Below are 21704 nucleotides of genomic sequence, written 5' to 3' on the forward strand. Positions count from 1 at the left end.
TTGGAAAAGTTCAGATTGAACATTTTTGAACAGCTTAGATTGAACTTTGGAAAAGTTTAGATTAAACTATGGAGAAGTGCAGATTGAACTTTTGAAAAGCTTATATTGAACTTTGGAATAGTTCACACTGAATTTTGGAAAAGTTCAGATTGAACTTTGGAATAGTTCACATTGAACTTTGAAAAGTTCAGATTGAACTTTGGAGAAGTTGATATTGAACTTTGGAATAGTTTAGACTGAACTTTGGAAAAGTTCAGACTGAACTTTGGAAACGATCAGATTGAAATTTGGGAAAGTTCTGATTGAACTTTGGAAAAGTTCTGATTGAACTTTCGAAAAGTTCTGATTGAACTTTCGAAAAGTTCTGATTGAACTTTGAAAAAGTTCTGATTGAACTTTGGAAAAGCTCTGATTAAGTTTTGCAAAAGTTGAACTTTGGAAAAGTTCAGATTGAGCGTTGGAAAAGTTCAGATTGAATTTTGGAAAACTTCAGATTGTACTTTCTAATAGTGACTGAAAGTCTTCTATAACAAAGATAACCTAACCTAACATTGGAATAGTTCAGATTGAACTTTTGAAAAATTTTCATTGGCGATTTAAGTTATTTTGAAAAATTAGCCGTGAAATTCCATCAAAAACTTGGATCATTGCCTCTAATGAAAAATTATGCGAAGTTTCATGGAAGGAGATAAAATCTATGCCGCGGAACTGCTCATTTTGACAATGTTCAGATTGAACTTTAAAAAAGGTCAAATTAAGTTTTGGAAAAGTTTCGATTGATCTTAGGAATAGTTCAGATTGAACTTTGGATTGAGTATCAAAGATGTTCAAATTGAACTTCAGAGAACCATGAAGTCACGTCGCTTTGATGCGTCCACGGCTGACCGACCCACAAAAGTTTCTGACTCAGTCTTTGTCTCTAGGCAATTCATATTAGTGTGAACATTGAATCATTCCTGAATAATGCTATCCGTGAACGAAGCCTTAGAACCTTTTAATTCCAGAACTTGATTTGCTCTCGATTGCCACTTTTCGGCAGCAACCGCTGCTACAGCCAGCTTCCACTTCAACAACTCTTATGGGGTCTCTTCTCGTCTAATTGAAAACTCTTAAGTATGTAAGTTCTGCCCGATGGTTGCTCGGTGGTGCTTCCTAGCGGTTCAGCTGGATAAAGAGATATTTCGATTTTATACGAATTTTTCAAAGGAACTGCAATGGCAATCAAATGTTGGATCTCGATTACGTTGAAGCAAAACCGATTTATATCTCTATCGGAAATCAACCGGTATCCCCCTTCCGACGAAGCGCGGGCCCCATTATCTCTCTTGCGGCAGAGTAGTTCGTTCGTTTGTCCAGTTTCGGGCTCTGATTCATACTCGCGCTACTTAATCGCTTACCTGAAGAGCGAGCGTGTGGAGGATGACGATGACGGTCCACTCCACTCCATCGAACCGACCGCGCAAGGGTTCAGTCTTCTTGAATGAGCGCAGTATAGGCACAGGCAGGCAGGCAGCCGAACACAAAAACCGATTCACCACCACCAACGAACTGTCAAATTTCATACGAAAATATCTGCGTAGGGTTACCGGCACTCTTGACTCACCTTCGTCATCCGCGACCGCACTGGGTTTGGTAACCCGATGAATCCAGCCAGGTAAATTTCGTACCTTCACCTTTTTTCTCCCGCTCGCCATTCATCGGTTTCTTCTCACAGTGCAGTGGGCACAATGGCACAAACACAAACAGAGACCTTTGCAAACACGATTTGAGCAATCGGCTTTGCTTGCGCTTTTCGTTGCCCAGGTATCTTTCACTCACCTGCTTGCTTTGCTTCACTGTAGCGCAACCCCAAAATCAAGGTGGTATTGGTGCAATCAACAGGTCGTCGTCGTCGTCGTGGGATACCGTTTTACCGTCGCTCGCCGTCGCCAACTCCGGTTCGGTTCGATCAGTCAGTTGCAGTTCGATGGCCGTCGCGTAAACTTGTCTGGAACGTCGTAACCGTCGCGCGGAATTGATTTAGTTTTTTTTGTTTGATTCCACGGCAGATAGTTTTTTTGTTTAACCTGTTTTGTTGTGTTTGTGTTTGCAGAGTCTGTGGTGTGTGGAAAACATAGAGGTGATATTTTTTCTTATTCCCAAGTTTCGCTTCTGCATCTCTGGCAACGTGTTTGTTGCCATGGAGTCGCGTTACTTGCGCTAGATTTTTGAAACACCCCCCCCTTGTGTCCACCTTCGGTCGGTTGCCAAGAAGGGGTGGTGAGTGAAGAAGAATAAGAAGAAGCGGATCCGTGGGGAGGCTGACAGCCTCCCGATTTTGACTCGCGTGTGTTGTTGTTTGTGTTTGAACCGAGCACTAGGCAGGCAGTGAAAAGAGTTTGGCTGCTGTTGCCTTTTCTTCTTTATGTCTGCGCAAGCAAAGTCTACTGAGTAGTAGACACAGACATATTTACATCGACGGCAGCCGAGAGTAGTTTCTCCGCGGGCTTAACCTTAGGAGCTATTTGAGTAAATGTTTTAAGGCTTTTTTTTTCTCGGGATTACGACACATGCGCAGCGTGCATGTGGCATGCAACGGATAAGTCGAACAAGGCTGATTTGCGGTCTTCGGTTCCACAGTGTGTTAATTAGCTTTGTTTACACGTCAAATCGAAGTTAGTGTGCAGCTCGATGAAGCGGAAGGAATGCTCCGGAAGAATGGGTCATTCTTCGGCGCGGTGAAAACGATACTGAGGACCAAGTGTTGAGGGAGGCAGATAGAGAGAGACAGACATTCAGGACGTCGTCGTAATGCGCAAACTGGCGGAATGGAAGTGACTCCGGTGTGGCAACAACATCAACAACAACGAGCATGTTGGAACCTGTTGCCGGTGGCAGGTTAACGGTTTTGCTAGCTAGAAGGTTGCACACGTGCACAAAGCGAGAGGATGGAAGCGTGATTACCATCATTGAAGTTTGGAATGGTGCACAATAAGTGCCGAGGAAAAATCTTTCGAAGATGGATTGGGTCCGATTGCAGTTTGCGTGGAAAAACTCTGAGTTAACGGTTGGGTTGGGTTGGGTGTCGTTATTTGAGTCCTTCCATAACTGCGTTGCCGAAGAACCATTAAACTGCTAGCTAAGCTTAAAAAAGCGCTAGTTAATTGGATTATATTTGAAAATTGTCTAAAGCAAATGTCATGTAGATGTTTAAAGTTACTTAAAATTGACTAGAAAACGACTCAGTTCCTTTAAAAGTGGAACTACCCTAATTAGAGTGACTATGCTGTTTACTCTGTTTTGAGTAATGAATGTATATGACAAATTCAGAATAACTCTGAGCAACAGTTACTCAGTTTTGTTAATTTGTCTTTTATCAGAATGGTGGAATCAGACATCACTTCAGAAACAAATTTGTCTTGTTTATTGATGGAAAATTAAGTAATTTGCACTTGAAGCATAACTTTACTATAAATGAGCTGGATCTGTCAGGTACAAATCTGAGTCTTCATGTGCCGAAACTGTTATTCTGGTACCTGTCGGCACTTTAGAAACTTTCCGGAAGGAGCAAGCACCTCACGGATCACTCTGACACTCTGACAGATAATGTATGTTTATGCTGATATCATTTTTAATTTATTGATGAATATGAGACTACTTAGATCACTTTTGAGTTAATATGAGTTCCTCAAATTTACTCGCTGTGAAAATATTAACTCTAAGTACAGCCGTCTTGCCCCAATATTAAAACTTTTAAAAATCGAAATTGTAATTTTTAACATTTTCACAAGAACGTCAACGACGCAGCAAATCAAAGACACGTCATTTTCGCAGCGCGGCCTTCTTCGAGCCGTTTGAAATCGGCCTTAAGTTTCATCAAAATCGACCACTTCAATAACTGTCAAGAAATTTCCTGTGAGCATGTCATCACGGAAGGTAAAGCTGATTGACATTCAAATCACGTGCGTCCACTTCAACGAAATCGACCGAAAGCGGTCGGTAATGAATGACTCAAATCTGTGCCAACCCCAGTTTGTTGACCAACAACAGACTCCATTCAATGGTCTACCACCGACCAAATTTGGATGCTGCCGCTACTGATGCAAAACAGCATTATTTTCTGTCATTTTGATGTTGTTGTTGACGATCAGGTCAGTTGCACATTCCGTGAGCGAATGGTAAAGGGTGGAGTTTTTTTTGTATTCTAAGTAGGCACAAATGGCAATTTTCCCACACATCAAACCATGCGGAACCGATAATTAGTTACGCACACCGCCGCCGCCGCCGCTGCAGCGGTGGCATGATTGACATTTATGTCCAGAAATTCCCATGAATGCAAACTGCGCTGGACAGCTGGAATATTTTCAAATTCTGCCTCACGCCCCGTTGCACCCGTCGTCGGTCGTGATGAATTCAGCAAGGGGGTACCTACTAGATTCCCACGCTTCCTTCCGGCTTCCGTTGTTGGTTGGTGGGGGAATTTCGTTCAGTGTGCGTGCACCTGAGTGTTGCAGACATGGGCTCAAGCAGGGGGTGGGACACCTCTGCTGAATGTATCAACATATTATTTGATATTTTCATTTTCTTGGCTTAGACTTGGAGACAAAAGCGTCTGTAGAACAAACACTGTTCAGAGCAGAAAGCTTTATCTTTTACATGTACCGTGGACCGTGCATATTGTCGCTGTTCATTTTTAATTTGTAGTTCTAGTGTCCCCATGACCAGCGGTAACCTTATTTGGTGTTTTGTTTTGATTCTGGGTTTCATTTCGATTTACTCTATTCCATATGCTAGATGACCTTTGAGAAATTTTCAATTTGCACGGCGTGCAGATTAGCGGGGTTCAAACTAAAAAGAGTTCAGATTACCGCGGGTCCATGGTATTAGTTTTTGAAAGTACTTAAATATTTTCGTTGATATTTAGAAAAATTTGATGATTTTTTTCAAATATATCTAGCGATCAGAATCATAAGGGCCTAACTTCATCGATTTTATCCTTTGTTAATAACTCGGCTGGATTAACATTTATCGGTGCGCTTGATGTTGCATTTGCAAGCTAATCGAAAAGTTGGTCACTCCGCACAGTGTGCCGAAACACAACTAGAGCAATCAATAAAGTTACTGGCAACACTAGACTATCTCTGCCTCTGTGCAGTGCGTATGCGTCAAAATTAAATTGATTCATTGTTGTTGATATTTCAATTTTTGGTAAGCCTATCGCCCAGGCGCCGGACTCGGGAGTGTTAGGAAAATTGTGCCACCTAAGAATCAGCTGCCGCTACAGTACCGGACATTTCCGACACCCAGGAAGCGAAAGAGGATTCGACTAATAAGGCAGAAATAGTCGAACATTTGCACGCTTTTGCTTGCTTAATTTAAGGCCCAAGCGCAATGAAAGTGGAAGCGGAAAAGCCCGATCTTAGTAAGCCTACTTGTCGGATTGAAAACAAGTTAGAACCAAATCGACTTCGGTTTGGCATCTTGATGTCATTTGTTACAACTGTCAAACTTACCGTTTCCATCCCGCTTCCGCCCATATTTCGCTTGGGCCTTTTTTCCAACTGCAATGATATTTGTTCTGTGTACGTGTGAAAAAGCGCTGATGGATTATTATAAAGACTATACTCGAAAAAAAAATGCGACAGACAAAAATGATCACCGAAAATTCATTTTAAGTCGGAATTTTTGGAACTCGTTGGGAATAAATAAACACATATTAGCTATGTTTTTGCCAAGTTGGTTTATTCAACCTCCTCTCCTAGGCTAAATTCCCGAAACTTGGGTTTAACGCTACCCATCATATCCCGTGCAAAACTTGTGCCATCTTTCTGATGCACTTTTATCCACTCTTTCTTCAAATCCTTGTAGTTTTTGAAGACCTTCCCTGTTTTTCGGAGCTTGCCTTTCATAATTGGCTAAGTTCTGGCGAGTTCCGTGCCACTCCATCACCGGTTTCGCGTAATGGCACGATGCCAAATTCGGCCAAAACAGAGTGTCAGCTTCGTGGGACCGGAGGAAGGACAGCAGGCGCTTCTGGAGGCATTCTTGTTTATATATTTGAACGTTGATGGTGCCTGTCGTTATGTACGGCTTGCTGAATTTGCCGCACCCACAGATCGCCTGTTACACTAAGTACTTCTTGGCAAATTTGTCGACCTTCTTCTTCCGGAACATCCAAGTGGGACTTGCCGACGAAAAACTCCAGGTCGGGGATCTACTTGGCTTCCGCTTTAATGTACCTCTCGTCGTCCATTACGATGCATTTCGGCTGCACCAACCACCGTATTCTGTTTATCGGTTCAGTTAGGCGCCTTCCTTACCTTGAAGACATGAAGTCCGTCCCGCTTCATTGTCTGCTGGACGAACCAGACGGAAGAATTGACCTTCTTGACCTCGTCCCGAATCGAAAGGTTCGAATTGCGCTTGAAGTAATCCCTCACCTTCCTTGCGTTCACGGAGTCGGTCGTCTTCGCTTTTCTTCCGCTGCCAGCTCGCCGCTGGGTCGTCTGGTTCTCCTTGAACGATTTCACCACACTGGACACGGTCAATTCCAAACTGTTTCGCGATCCACCTGTGGGACTGGCCTGGATTTTCCACGAAGTACTGGATTTTCCGCGATGACTTGGAAGCCATCTCGATAACCACTTGACAGATCGTAATGCGATTTTGCACATTACACCCTAAACTAGTTTTACTCTAAATTGCATCAATGTTTACCCTTGCAATAAAACGTTATACACAAAAGAAAGTGTTGCATTTTTTTATTTCGAGTGCAATCTTTAGTACTTAGAGGTAATAAATTACTGCTTCTGCTATAAGCAATTAGTTGGTCTTATTTGTTTTAGCATTCGGTAACCTAACACATGAATGTTTCTGATTGATCGCGCCTCTCCTGGTTGTTCTTCCGAACTTCCTCAGGGATCTTGCTCTCATAGTCGGCCTCTTCCATGAAACTCTCCATCGTGTCCTTGGTGGCATCGTTGCTGGCCAGGACGAACGCTTCCGTCTTTACCACGTTCGATCAGTTTTAGCCGCTTCGGGACGACCGCAGTTGCATGATTCCAGTTCCGGGGTACCTGCTCCACATTGGCATACGGTACTCTCTAGTGCAGCTCCTCAGTGATAAAATGCATGCAGGGCGATAGAATGTTCAGATCAAGGTACAAGGTAGACAATCTACTGGCATCAAGTACTCCAGATAGGCATCGCACAGATAGAACAGTCAAAAGTCGTAGCTGATGGTTTGTGCAAATTCGTACTTCTCAAAGCCCTTGTTGGACATGTGCATGCAGTCGGCCAGCCGGAATAGGATCCAGCGGTCGATGTTGCTCTCGGAGCCACTCTGTAGAGTGACGATAAACGTATTTTATAAACTTCAAAGATGAGCGTGACTAACTAACCAGCTCTGCAACTCGTCATATCGCTCCTCGTCGGTGCAAACTTAGTCGCATTCCTCAGTTTGTTGTAGAGGAAGCGATAGCCGCAGAACGCCAAGGAGTTGGTCAATCAGCACAGTATGCTAAAATACAGTAGGGCACACCATGGCACACTCATTGGCACTGTTTGGCACCCATTATACATAATTGTTATGATCTCTAAAGTAGCTGACATCACTGCACTATTTGTGCGCCTGCCCAGTGTGGATGTGTCAAAATTTGATTGTTGACTCAAACAATTTTTGGTATCCGCAACAGATAATTTCGCCGGAGCCTCCAACTCACCCTTACTGCCATGGTCCGCATTTGTCAAGCACGCTTTTGTCTATGTTGTGGCTGCTGCCGCCTCTGACGGTTACTTTTGCTCAGCCACAAACGCAACTGCTACTACTGGACGGATCGTGCTGAAGTTTTCCTTCCGGTCGTCAGCAGCAGCACCAGCACATCCATCTTTATCCTCATCTTTATCGACAGCATCACCATCCAACACCACCAGCAGTATCTCACCATCTTCTGTATCACCATTGTAGCAGTAGCAATAAAGCTCCTGTGGTTGATTGTGGGCCAATCCAATCGCCATCGACCAGAATAATTATCTCTGCCGGAGATATCGTCTTCTAGATAGAGGACAAATATCATCGTCCAGCTTCATCCATTAAACGAATCATCCATGTGGACATGCTTATCGTCATCATGACATCATCCACCCTCGAAAGGCCGTGCGGCGACGTGCCAGATATTCGCATCTACGTAGAACTTTTACGGATTGGTTTCGTACGGTTCGCAAGGGACAATTTTGGCAAAATTGGTCTGCGAAGATTTGTTTTTCTGCATCATTCAACAGCGACAGCAACACGTACTCCAATTCTTCATAGCTTTCAGTTGAATGATCAGTTCAGGTAGCAGGATTTCCTCAACGTCCACGAATGGGTTTCCGAAGAACATCGACACGTACAATATCACACCGAGAACCCACATTTCCAGTTCCGGGCCGGAGCAGCGGTTGCCTGCCAACACGTTCGGACTGCAGTACTCGGTCATACCGTAGACGGTAGATAAAAGTATCCCTTCCTGTACGAACGTCGCCGATCCGAAGCCAATCAGCTTGATATGTAAATTGTGATCGATGATGACGTTCTTGTCTTTGTGGTCCCGGTACAGCATGTTCAAAGAGTGCAGGAAAGCAACCGCATTCGCAATCTGTTGAAATCATCACGGATCTCGATCGATAAACTCGAACAGATCCATCCCGGAGCCGTGAATTTCCATCACAACCTGGAAGAACTTGTTGGCAATGTTCGGACATTTTACGTGCGTCACGATGTTCCTCACCAGCGTGGTAATATTTACTGTACTATTACTTACCTTACCAATCAGGCTAAGGCCTTGTTGTCCTCTGCTGTCCGAAGAAGTCGTCTCCACTCTACTCGATCCATGGCCACAGTTCGCCAGCCTCGTAGTCTGCGAAGGGTCCACAGGTCACCTTCTACTTGGTCTATCCACCTTGCCCGCTGCACGCCTCTTCTTCTTGTTCCTGTTTGATCGCTTTCTAGAACCATTTTCACTGGATCGTCATGCGACATTCTTACGACGTGCCCAGCCCACCGTAGTCGCCCAATTTTTGCAATGTGGACGATGGATGGTTCTCCCAGCAGCTGGTGCAATTCGTGGTTCATTCGCCTCCTCCACGTTCCGTCATCCATCTGCACTCCACCGTAGATGGTACGCAACACCTTCCGTTTGAAAACACCAAGGGCGCGTTGGGCCTCCACGAGCATAGTCCAGGTCTCGTGGCCGTAAAGGACCACCGGTCTAATCAGCGTCTTGTAGACAGTCAACTTCGTGCGGCGGCGAATTTTATTCGACCGGAGCGTCCTCCGGAGTCCAAAGTAGGCACGATTCCCTTTGAATTTCTCTGCTGGTATCATTTTCGGCGGTCACCAGTGAGCCCAAATACACGAACTCATCGACCACCTCGATTTCGTCACCGTCAATCTGAACTCGGGGTGGGAGGCTAACATTGTCTTCCCTAGAACCTCTTCCTTTCATGTATTTTGTCTTTGATGCGTTGATGGCAAGTCCAATCCGTCTAGCTTCAGCCTTCAGTCTGATGTACGTTTCCGCCATCATCTCAAAGTTCCGTGCCATAATGTCAATGTCATCGGTGAAGCCAAGGAGCTGGATGGACTTCCTGAATATCGTGCCAGCTCTTCTGATCACACAACTTTGAACAGCAGACACGAAAGTCCATCACCCTGCCGTAACCCCCTTCGAGATTCAAAGGGACTCGAGAGTGTCCCCGATACTCGAACAACGCACATCACTCGATCCATCGTCGCCTTGACCAATCGCGTCAGTTTTTCCGGAAGTCCGTACTCGTGCATAATCTGCCATAGCTGATCTCGATCGATTGTGTCGTATGCGGATTTGAAATCGATGAACAAATGATGTGTGGGCACGTTGTATTCGCGGCATTTCTGCAGAACCTGCCGAATCGCGAAAATTTGGTCCGTGGTAGCGCGGGCACCCATGAATCCCGCCTGGTATTGCCCCACGAAATTTCTTGCATATGGTGGCAGACGGCGGCATAGAATTTGCTGTACTATGCGTGGATCAAATCTTCATCACGATCCAAGTTCTGCGCAGCAGGAGTACCAACAATCAATACGAAACTAACGATTTTAAATTGGCTCACCACTTTAGTAGCCTATTGGTCCCAAGCAAACGATTAACGTACCCTATTCTAGTTGAAATTCTAATACTACACTATGTTTGTTTTGATTCGCTATGAAAGTTTGACAGATAACATCAGGGGTGTGTGGATTCATGCAGAACATGCAGGGGTGAATGAAATAGCTTGGGACTGCTTGGGACCGTTGTTCTGGTGCTGAGTGAGCCAAAAATAATAATGATTTTCTTCGGGACCCAGTGGTCTTAGAGTTATCTCTATGGGAGTACTCTTGATGGCCTGCCTAAGCGAATTGTACACCGTACTGGTTACGCTGTTGAACGTCAACGTCAGATTCTGATGCTTATTCTCATCCTCTAGGTTGTTGTACGATGAATCCGGATCCCAGCTTACCCAGATGCAGGAGACCTTCCTCTCGCAGAGAAGCGTCTGATTCGAAATGGTGTACAGTATGTCGATCACGTTGCCATCGTAGTGAGTCGCTTCCCGGACGTACTTCCCATCCGAATAGATCGATCTGCGTGGTCCACACGGAATCGGAAGCGTTCCAACGGCTGAATGTCGTTTCTGATGATCTGGCGTTGAAGTGATCATTGTCTTCGACAGCTCGAAAGCTTCAACATACCAAGGCTGTGTCCCAATTGGCGAGTTAAATTACACTCGTGGTTAAAAGTGACAGATGAAGAGTTATCAAATAACCCTGGTACCCGAGCGTGGTTATTTCTGACAGACTAGAAGTTAAATTTTGGGCAACCATGACTTAGTTCTGTTTGAAAACCGATTGATCATCGGGATTTTCGAACATTGAAAATAACTTTCGAAATGTCACTTTTAGCTACGAGTTAAATTTAAACGCCACAGACCAAAAAAATAAAATGAACTGTCAAAATACCGGGTTGCCAAATATACAATTATTCACAAATAAAGTCAGTTCGATGACTGGCACACTTGAGGCACACTGAACAGTGTGTAGAGGCACACTGAGCAGTGTGTAGAGGCACACAATAAGTGTGTAGAGTGACCACTAGAGTGATTCAAAATTTGAAATTTTGGCTCCACAATACTTAAACGATTCTAAATTGGATCCTGACTAACCTCTCAAAATTTGAACCCATTTGGTGAGAAACTGAGATGGCACAAACCATTTGAAGTTTGTATGGGAATTACTATGGTAAAACCAAGACTTTTGTTCATGTCTATCTTATAATTCACCATAACGGTCTGCTTCAAAAGCTTTCAACTGTACTTGTAGGAAATTTTCCCAGCTACAGCTTTGCTCAAGATCACTTTTTGATTAAATGCAAGGATCGAAAGTTATCAATGGTTCAATCAACACAATCAACGGCTCAGAAGGCAACATTGGTGTTTCAGGGGCGTTGAATAGGACACAAAAATCATGTCACACTGCAAAATACAGTGTTGCCTACAGAGCAGCTGCTTGATCATGTCATAAGTTTACCAATCTCTTAAATAATTAATAAGTTTTTCCTGTCTCGTTTTACATAGAAACGATCTTCAGCAAAGTTGTAGCTGATTTGAATTTTCTAGAAGAATGGCTATCGAAATGTTTCGCAGTTCAATATGGAAAAAGACTAGAAGGTAATGAACAAAAAGTTGCGATTTCCCATAGTAATTTACATGCGAACTTCAAATGGCTTGTTCGAAGTCAGTTTCTAACCAAATGAGTTGTAACTTTGGGAGGCTAATCAGGACCCAATTTGTAGTCATTTAAGCACTGTGGAGCGAAAAAGTCAAATTTTGCATCAGTCTAGTGACCACCCCTTGAGTTTGCCTTAAACAGCTTCTTGGGTCTTACTCAGGTCTCGCTGGACGATGACCCAATATTTTTCGATTGGGCGAAGCTCTGGCGTATTGGAAGGGCATACCACTCCATGGCCTTTATTCCGTAATGGCAGGATGCCAAACCCTGCCAACACAGCACCGGACAATCGTTGACGTAAATTTCCTGGTTAACGGTCCCGGTTCCAGTGAAAATATCGCTTTCAAGCCACAGGTACAGATATTTCTTAGCGAACTTCGACCGTTTCATTTGCTTGCAAATGTCTGCCACCTTTCCCCTTTCGGTTGCCGTATAAAACTTCTGTCCAGGAAGCTGTTTAAAGCCTGCCTTGACGTAGGTTTCGTCGTCCATTTCGAGGGGGACGACTCTATCTACGATGCAGAAAAGATTGTGTTTTGCTGTGGCTAGCTGCGCGTACGCTGAGTAGATAGAAAGAAGATTGATGACGATTCTGAAGATTTCCTGCAAAAAGATGATGCTCGATGCAAGTAGATGTGACAAATGAAAGAAGATTTTTCGAAGATTGATTCGCTAGTGTGAGCATCTTAACTCGAGATTTAGATGTGTCGCCCCCCTCGGTCCATTTCCACGCTTACTTAGTCAGCATCGTATATATAGCTTCCGGGATCATGTTTTGGTCGTCCGGCTCGTTTTTTAGCTCGATGCACGGTTGTAGACGACATTCCCAGCTTGTTTACGAAATCTCGCACGGCGAGGTTGAAACCACTGGCTACTCTTTTTGTCGTCGATGCGGCTTCCGGCTTTCGATTTTCCCCCGATCCAGGCTTCCTGGCGTTCGACAAACGTTTCCCGAACACTTTTAATACGTTGATGACAGGTGATTTGGCCACTTTTAACGATTTCGCTAACTTGGCGTGCGAGTAGTTTGGATTTTCGCGATGTGTGTGTACAAAATTTTGATGCGTTGCTCTTTCTGCTTGGACACCATTTTGATAACTGAAGTAGGATTGGGCGATCTTGGATTGATCTTTGGAAGATCGATCTTTTTCATCCCGATTTCCGATTTTTCGGATCGATTCTTTGTCCACGAAAAGATCAAAACAATCGATCTTTCTTTCGATCTTTTCGATCTTCAAAAAAAAAAAATAGGTTTTAAATTTTTTAAAGTGTATTTACATCTAAAAAACGATTTACTCTCACCACAGACTGCGTAGTAAATTTAACGAACATAATGTCAACATCAACGTCGCTCCCTACAATGACGTCACTATTTGCGTTTTCGATATTCACGAATACAGTAACATTTGAAGGTTTGTTCTACCTCCCTTTTGTGCTCATTGCTCCGTAGGGACTGTTCATAAACTACGTAGACCGTTTAGGGGGTTGGGAATTATCCACGGCCCATACAAATTTTAAAAAAAATTGTATGGACAATTTGTCAATTGTCGCAGGGGGAGGAGAGGGGGGGGGGGTCAAGAATCCTAAAAAAAACTGTCTACGTTTTTAATGAACAGCCCCTTACCGTCATGACAACATTTAATTGAATATTATACAGGAAATAATTTCTTGGGGTACCAACGTAAACAAGCGTATTAAAATAAAAATCAAAAGATCGATCTACCAAAGGTCGATTCTTTCGTATCGATTTAATCAGTGGATCGATTCTAGAGCCAAATATAAGATCGATCTTTCTCTGAAGATTGCCCAATCCTAACCTGAAGAGCAAATCAAGCTGAACACTACATTAGGTCCTAACAGAGGGTAAGTCACTCTGCCACCTTGTATGTGTGCTCATTGTGTGTTTTTGGGTGTCGGAAGGTATTTCTGGGTGCTTCATCGTATTGACCGAGTTGTCAAAATTTCAACCGAAAAAATAAATTTACTGGCAACCATATCCTCAACCATAACATAACGCTGAAAATGACAGAACCCCCTGCGATTCCTTTGCTGTTGTTTTTTTTTAAAGAAAAAGCACAACCGTCGGGAGGATTATTGGAGCTAAAATGACCGCAGTCTGGAGCTCCGGATATCAGAGTAAGACAATGAGAAGACTGCCAGCTTTACTACTGACTTGCTGCGTCAGAAGCAGTAGTAGAATTCCATAACCATTTCGCAACTGTAGTGATCGAATATTAATCAGCAGCGGCTACCGTTCAGTTCAGGGTAACTTGTCCGAACATTAGTTCTTGACACGGGCATTGGCCCTCTCGCTGCAGGAGGAAGACGAATGGGTACGTGCCACCCGTGAAAAAGGATCAAGCAAAGGGTGCATTTGCAATTAATTGGAGGGGCCGTGATTGGGCTGCCGCTGGTGAGAACCTAGGATTTACAATAAGAAACTTTTCCGTTGCGTTTTTCTTGATTTTCTTGCAAGACTTCTTTACCTTTTTTAGCATCCTGATGCCGCTGCTTTCGTTGATCCCAACCGGTTTAGTATTTCCTTTTCTTTGGATTGGAGGTACCAGAATTAATTAAAAAATTGCTTGTCATGTGGCGGAAGAGTGCTTGAAGTGTGTCGAAGTGTGTTTCTGTGGGTGTTAGCACAATGTGGCAGAGTGTCTTACCCCCTAAGTCCTAAGTAACATTGATCGATTCTCTTTGTCGACTTTCTCTTTCGTTAATAGCTTGGGCACATGACTGTTTCTTGTTGTGTTTGTCGTATTAGATGCTAGATAAAAGCTTCTTTTATCGATCTGTGTGCTGAAAATACATGAGAACGTCTTTAAATGGCCGTGGAGATACAAAAAGAAAGTCGACGAAGAGAATCTGTCAATGTTACTTAGGACCTAATGCAATGTTCAGCTCGAAATGTCATAACCGGAGAAAAAATACTACCCAAAATGTGAGATTTTTTTACTTAATTTTGAGTTGAGCCTTTCACTTGTACTCGTTATTGTTGTCAAAAATGGAACGAGAGATTCGACCCAACGATATAGTTCAGCCCAATAAGTTACTTTTGAGTAAATTGCATATTCTCAAATTTACGTGAATTGAACTTAATTTTGGGTAGAATATACTTAAGAATTAGTATTTTTTTGCTGGTGTTAAATGAAAACTATTATATGCGATTCACTCAAATTTGGGTTATTGGGCTGAACCCCGGAATTGATCGAAAAGTACTTACTTATGGGTAGTTCGTCATCTCCGTGTAGGCATCATTCTGCTCGCACAGAACTTCAAAATGAGGGGTGTTCAAGTTTTTTAAATGCTCGATTAAAAGGAATGCGTTTAAGTCGACCAATATTGATCGTAACACCTTTATTGACAATTAAAATATTGATCAACATATCAGGCATAACATTTGATAACGGCACAAAAGCATTTGTAAACAAACTTTCTAAGGCCCTTTACACGCGAACCAAAGTACGCCCACGCAAACCAATACCACTTTCGGAAAGGTGATAGTTTTTTTTTTTTTCCTTTGGTTTGTTTTTTCCGTCGATCTTGTTTTCCGTGCTGAGCACCAATGCTACCGACGTGCCAGGAAGGCAGCTCCCACATCTGGACCCTACCTATCGACCCATCAACTCATGAACCGGGGACCAACGGCTTTACTTCCCATCCGAAGGAAGGCGTGATCAGAGATGTTATGCCTCAGAACATCCCGGCGGCGCCGACTGGGATTGAACCCAGGCCTGCTGGGGTGAGAGGTAATCACGCTTACCACTACACCACCGGCGCCGTTGAAAGGTGATAGTTGTCCCTATCCCATGAAGTTGATGGTTTGCGTGTAAAGGGCCTTAGAAAGTTTGTTTACAAATGCTTTTGTGCCGTTATCAAATGTTATGCCTGATATCAAGAGCCACTCGAGAATCGCTCTGCCTCTTGTTGGCGATACTGCCATACAATGAAACCACTGGAAGCGGATCCCGTTCTGATGGAGGAGGCTTATTGGACCGCGGAAGATAAAGTGTTCATTGTGTTGTACCTTTTGACTATAGTTTTACGATGTTTTGTATAGTGAATAAGAATCCTCGGCTCTGTAAAGTTAATTCGATTGAGCCTTATCAAATAAATTAATAAACAACCAATATTTCCCCTCATTTTCCCGTTATGTTTGACTACAGATGGGGCCTGTTCCTCGACTACTTTTGCCAAGGTGGATACAATCCTGTTTGTGAGGAGCGACCCTGTTTTGATGAACCCCCGAAAATATTGATGGAAATATTGACGAAACCTCTGTCGTGTGGGATGCACTATACAAGTTCTGCTCATGGCTACATCAGGCAGAAAGGTGACGCATTGATTCGTTTTCATGTGTCCATCCGCGTTCTTATCAGTTGGCGGCGAGTTGAACAGTTGACTAAAGTAGCCATAATGTTTCCAGCAACAGCGGCAGCTGCTGCTGGATGACAGTCAGGTACAGATAACAAACACACATTCATGTTCACAGTGCAGCAGTCTAGGAAAGCGGGCGGGTAAACAGTAATTAAAAGTCGGATACTGTCCAAAAGGGGAGTTGTTTTGGGAAGTACTAGTTTTGCTATTCGGTGCGCTTTGTTTCCCATCGCGTCCAGCCTACTTTGTTCCCTTGAAAGTCAATATTTGCCGGTGCTCAGTGTAAACAAACTCTCTGTGATGTTTTTTCGAAGGGTGGGCGGTTCGGAGGGCAGTGTCCATCGAAAGGGTTAAGACTTTTACCTGCGGATCAAAATAATGGAATGTTTTGCTGCGCCCCATGGGCGCGCTATAAAATTAACTTTGGGAAATTGACAGCTCATTTGTTTATTCGCACCCTATCGCTTTTTGATAACGGTGATATGAGTGGATTCCTCATTAAACGGAGCAAATATTTGACGATCAACCCATGTGCATGCATGCGGGCAAAATTCAGCCTACTGCTCCGTTGTTTACCTTCGAAGGCGAGGGACGCACGCCGCACTTGACACCGGAAAAGTCACGTTCTCTAGTTTGCGCGATTACAAAATGATTGAGGGGGTTAGACACTGTTGCCAAAAAAAATGTTGGAATAGGAAACGCATACACACACACTAAGCAGAATCCGGAACACGCGTTATCAGCATTGTGTCTAAAATGTTCCGCTTGAGTCCAAGTCTAGTCGGCAGGCGGAACAGGTGACAGCTACTCGAAGCGTGACACTAATTCTGATGTGTTTGATTTTGTTTTCGATGCGAAAAAAAAAACCTGTAATCAGAAGAAACCGAAGCCGCCGACGGATGAATATGTGTGCGTGTGTGTGAATCGAATGAAATATATTGCAAGATAAGCGATGAATTTGATGTGAAGAAGAAGAAGAAGCATGCACCGTAGTGGCAGCGAAGGTGCAGCGATCGAAAATTCGTGTTGCAGTGCGAGATTGTTATCAGCTGATGTAATTTTCGTTTTAGGTTTGCAGCTGGAAGAAGAGGAAGAAACGAGTGCGAAAAAAAAACCGAAGAAGCAATCCAAGAGTGGCCGCAGGCCGTGGATTTGAATTTGTTTTGGTGAAAGTGCAAAGCCACGTGTTGGCGCTAGTGTTGCGTTTTAGTTTCGAAAAAAAGAACCGTGAATAGTGGGTGCAACAAAAAGCTGAATCGTTCGGAAAATAGTTGCAGCTGCTATTGTTCGAGTGCATGGAACCGTTACGCCTCGCCGGTCGAGTCGATGAAATTGGTTTTCCGTACTAACCTGAATAGTGTGTTAGAGTAAAAAAAAAAGGCAATTCAATTACCCGATAGAGAGTTTGTGTGAATCATTGGAGCGAGAAAGCCTCCATAAATTGCCCGCTGTACCTCCTCCCTGTGCGGGGCTTCCTACCCTAGATGCCGCCGCAGATTTTGCCCGCCTCGAAGATGCAATCCCGCGAGCATCCGTTCAACCGATCGACGCGCCCCCTGTTGGAGCGCCGTGCCAATATGGCGCAACCGCAGGTCCTCAGCAGTAAGCAGATAAACAACGTCAAAAAGACCCCCACTCGGGGATACAACGACTTCAACCTCATCACCCGGCAGTACGAGAACCTCAACAGCAACAAAGGCTACCCGTACGGTAGTCCACCGTCGCCCACTCAGCACACGCTGAACAATATTGACTTCCAGTTTTCCGATGTCAACGACCCTCGCTACCGCCCGGTAGCACCAACCACCAACAATCACTTCTTCACGGCCAGCACCAATCGCAACAACAGCGATCACGAAGACGACGATGACTACGATGAACTGGTCTATCATCACAATCAACTGAACGTTCAGGGTCCAACGCTGCCGCGGCGCCGCCTGATCGATGCCTCCTCCGGTGGAACTGGCCTTCCACCGCCGGTTCCTCCGCAGCGGATCGTCCCGGTTCAGACTCCACCGCCTCCGCCACGCGGGGACACTCCGGAAAATGACGGCCCGTTCGTATTTGGCGTCCACCATCCGAATACCTTCACGCCGGCTTACGACAAAGCCAAGGATGCAGCCGACTCCTCCGTCCAGGTAGGTCCCCTCCCACGATCATTAATCATCGTTTCGACGAAAATGCCAAAAATCTCAGGCTGCAGTCTGCCAGGTAGAATGCAATCAATTACCGGGGATGATTTAGTTGTTTTCGTCGTCTCCGTTCGAGCCAAGATTTGTTACTTTGTTTTCCACTCGGTTCGGGTGAGAAATTTATTGATCCACACCGAAAGTAGACTATGGCCTGGAATTCCAAGAACATGTGTTTTCTCACCGACTCGTCCCAGGAAGGAAGCCTTCAGGGTTTCACCATTTTATGGCGTGTTTTTGTCTGTGTCTGCTTCTCCGACAAAGTATAGGGGGACAGAGGAGATTTGCTGCAGCGGTCATTAAATTTACAGCAGCGCAGTTAAAGGAAGTTGATAGTTGCTTGCTGGGTAGTTTGTGCTAGTTGTTTTTATGGCAAATTGTCACCTTGCTTCGCCGAAGTCTTCTTGGCTTGACATACATAGTAGGCTTTGTTGAATGGATAACAGTTCCATTATCGCACCGATTATGAAAATCGTAGTAGTAGATTACAGAAATCAAAGCCACCACCACCACCGCTATTGCTTTGACTGCTTGCCAAAATTCACAACATCGAAATGCATGTCGCAATACGACACTGGTGGCGTGGTGGTGTCGCCATCGTCGTCAGACAGCGCAAACAGAGCCAAAGCAAAAACCGCCACCGCTCTAAACCAGGCTTTAATTTGTTATGTAAATATAGGAAATTAGTAGCGCAAAATTTTCCAGCAGTAGCTGCGGAGAGAGAGAGAGAGAGGAAATTAGTTCAAATTGTGTCACTTGTTTCTTCGTCTGACGACGACGAAGCAAGCCACTGTGTTTTTGCTCTCGGGCCCGTGAGATGAATGGATGCGAAATTGGGTAATTCTTTGGTGGCGGAGAGGAAGAACGTGCTTGGGCGTCTCGGTTTAGGAGCAATCGTCAGAGCTCTTGATATGGCGTTTTCCCTCGTTGATTTTGGATGCAGGAACCTCACAGGAGAGTTCACGTGTTTTCAAGGCACGTTTCTTCCGATCCGGGGGTTCCGGTTCCGGTTCTGGATGCGGGGAAGTTATAGTATTGACATGGAAATTTGATTTCGTAAAATGATGGAAGCTTCTTGAAACACGGTGCTGATAAAATGGCATCTGTTTCTTTTCTGAACATGATCAAATTTGAATGAGGCAATTTGTGAGTATTTTTTCAGAATATTAAAAGGGTTTCTTGACCTTTTTCGGTTTTTGTTTTTATGGATTATGAGCCGGCAACGATAAACGATCGCATCCTCGTGTTTTTTTTCAGTTACCATGGGGACGTCATTAGCCCCGGGCCCTTAAAAATTCTCTCTCTATTTATGAACGGCAAAAATGACGTTTCACATTCATCTATTGATGAATTTACGTTACGTTCGACCAGCAGATGGAAATGATGTGAAAATGATAATGACGTTTTGCTACCTGTCAAATCGTATGGAATATTTTTAGTACATCATCACTTTTGTGGTACTGGATTTTGTAAACAAAGGTGTATCCTATATCTACACCCTAAATTATTTCGGTGTACGGCAGTGTACACCGCGAAAACAAAAACGACATAGATTTCGTATAATTTGAATACATTACAAGAACTTAAGTTTTCTTTAAGATTCAATTTACGTTGATGCATTTTTTTAAAAATTCAAAAGCAGTTTTTTTCGACGCATTATTTTAGATTGCAAAAAGCTCGCGTCATTTTGTGTAAAATATCAAAAAGAATCGAATAGTGCGAGCTTTTTGCAATCTGAAATAATGCGTCGGAAAGGACTGCTTTTGAAATTTTCCAAGAAGCATGAAAGTAAATTGAACCTTAATTGATTATGATTCAAATTGAAAAAAAACATAGAGGTTTTGGGCCAACGGGAGAAGAGGTAGTAAAATTATTTTCACTCCTGCGGGTTTTGCCTTCAATCAATAAAAAAAATTCCTTTCTTTTAATTAGCTACGGGTGTGACTATGTTATATCTTTAGTTTATTTCAGCAACCTTATCTTCCAGCAGACGCTCTCGACAGCAATTTCAACATTTATAAAAAAATATAAATTTACCAGCAACACTGACTGGGTGTATCCCTACTAACATAATTCCTAAATTCCCGAGACATTTATGAGGGGTTGGAGATTTCTCTGCATCTCTCTTAAGTAAATGTTGGACTAACATACCTTTCCTATCCCTACCAGTTGTAAGGACGTGGCCAGGACAATCCTTAACTGTTGGAGCGGGATATGTCTTATCTGGGAGATAGTAATTATTTCCTACTTACTATCTGTCCAGTAATATATGTCCGTACTGCTCTTAATAGTTTTGAATTTATGAATATGAATTTTGATATTGTGCAACTTGTTCGATGCTAATGCTAATGCTAATGCTAAATCATCACTTTTGTGGTATTGGATTTCAAACCTAGGTGTCGCATGCACCGGTGCAGTTTCACGTAAATTCATCAATTGGCGAATCAAGGGCCACCCACAATAGTCCGTCACCGTCAGCGTCAACTGACAGCTTGGTTTGAGCCAACGCTATTCAGTTTAGCAACCCACAAAGATGCGTTGCGCTCACTGCGCGCCAGTACTAAAACGCTGACGCTGTGCTAAATTTTGAAAATTTTCAAAATTGACGCAGCGTCATGTTGCTGTTTTGTCACATCAGCGTAATCAGAAGCGTATGTTGTGCCGTGTTGCTTTGAACACATCATGGAAAACATTGTTAGTAGGAATTTGCATTTGTAAGAAGGGCCAACCCCAATTCCCAAATTTATTTTTTTTTTCAATAAAATACAACTAGTGAAATAGCTTTGTATACAATTTAAACTATTGCAATGTTTTATATATCCTTTAACAATATTGTGTGAATACATGTTTGGCCAACACATTTCGGTTAACGTATGCACATCGTGTCGTATTGTTGCCTCTCTGAAGGGCCGCAGAGTTAACACATCTCAGAGGATCAACTACTATAATGTACGTCATTCACCAGGTTCACTGACGTTCCCATCACCATCCCTCCTGGCTCTGCACAGCCGTTGATTGAAGTTGTCTTGAATTGGAGGTAGGTGGTAGGTGTTGACCTGGATATGGCCGGAGCAAGTTATTCTTAAGAGGAAATGCAGCACCCCCAACAATGAAATACGGCATCACTTCATTTGAGCCTGGTAACTTGCCCGGTGCTGGCAAATCAAACTCGCCATTCACCAATCGCCTCCTAAATTCCAAATGCTCGGATTTTTTTTTAAATATTAAATCTTCTACCAAAACAAATGATTAAAACGAGATTATGCTACTGTCAAAACGCAACGCGTGACGCATGATTGTGCGCAAGCGCTGCGTCAATGCGTCCGTCAGCATTTTTAGTACATGACGGATGCGTTGACGCTGACGGTGAC

The 21704-nt window shown here is 43.7% G+C and overlaps 1 protein-coding gene across 1 annotated transcript in view; it reads left to right on the top strand.

The window, feature by feature from the left end:
• Nucleotides 1-1988: 1988 nt before the first annotated feature.
• RhoU overlaps nucleotides 1989-21704 on the top strand; it is a 171149-nt gene continuing 151433 nt past the window's right edge. The window contains exons 1-2 of the mRNA XM_065216494.1: nucleotides 1989-2119; nucleotides 17215-18282. Coding sequence (XP_065072566.1) covers nucleotides 17629-18282 — 654 coding nt within the window. The 5' untranslated portion in view covers nucleotides 1989-2119; nucleotides 17215-17628. The remainder of the gene's footprint in view (nucleotides 2120-17214; nucleotides 18283-21704) is intronic.

The sequence above is a fragment of the Ochlerotatus camptorhynchus genome, unplaced genomic scaffold, assembly GCF_037179485.1.
Source record: "Ochlerotatus camptorhynchus isolate MF236.1 unplaced genomic scaffold, CSIRO-AGI_Acam_v1.1 ptg000063l, whole genome shotgun sequence".
In the NCBI taxonomy this organism is placed as follows: domain Eukaryota; kingdom Metazoa; phylum Arthropoda; class Insecta; order Diptera; family Culicidae; genus Ochlerotatus; species Ochlerotatus camptorhynchus.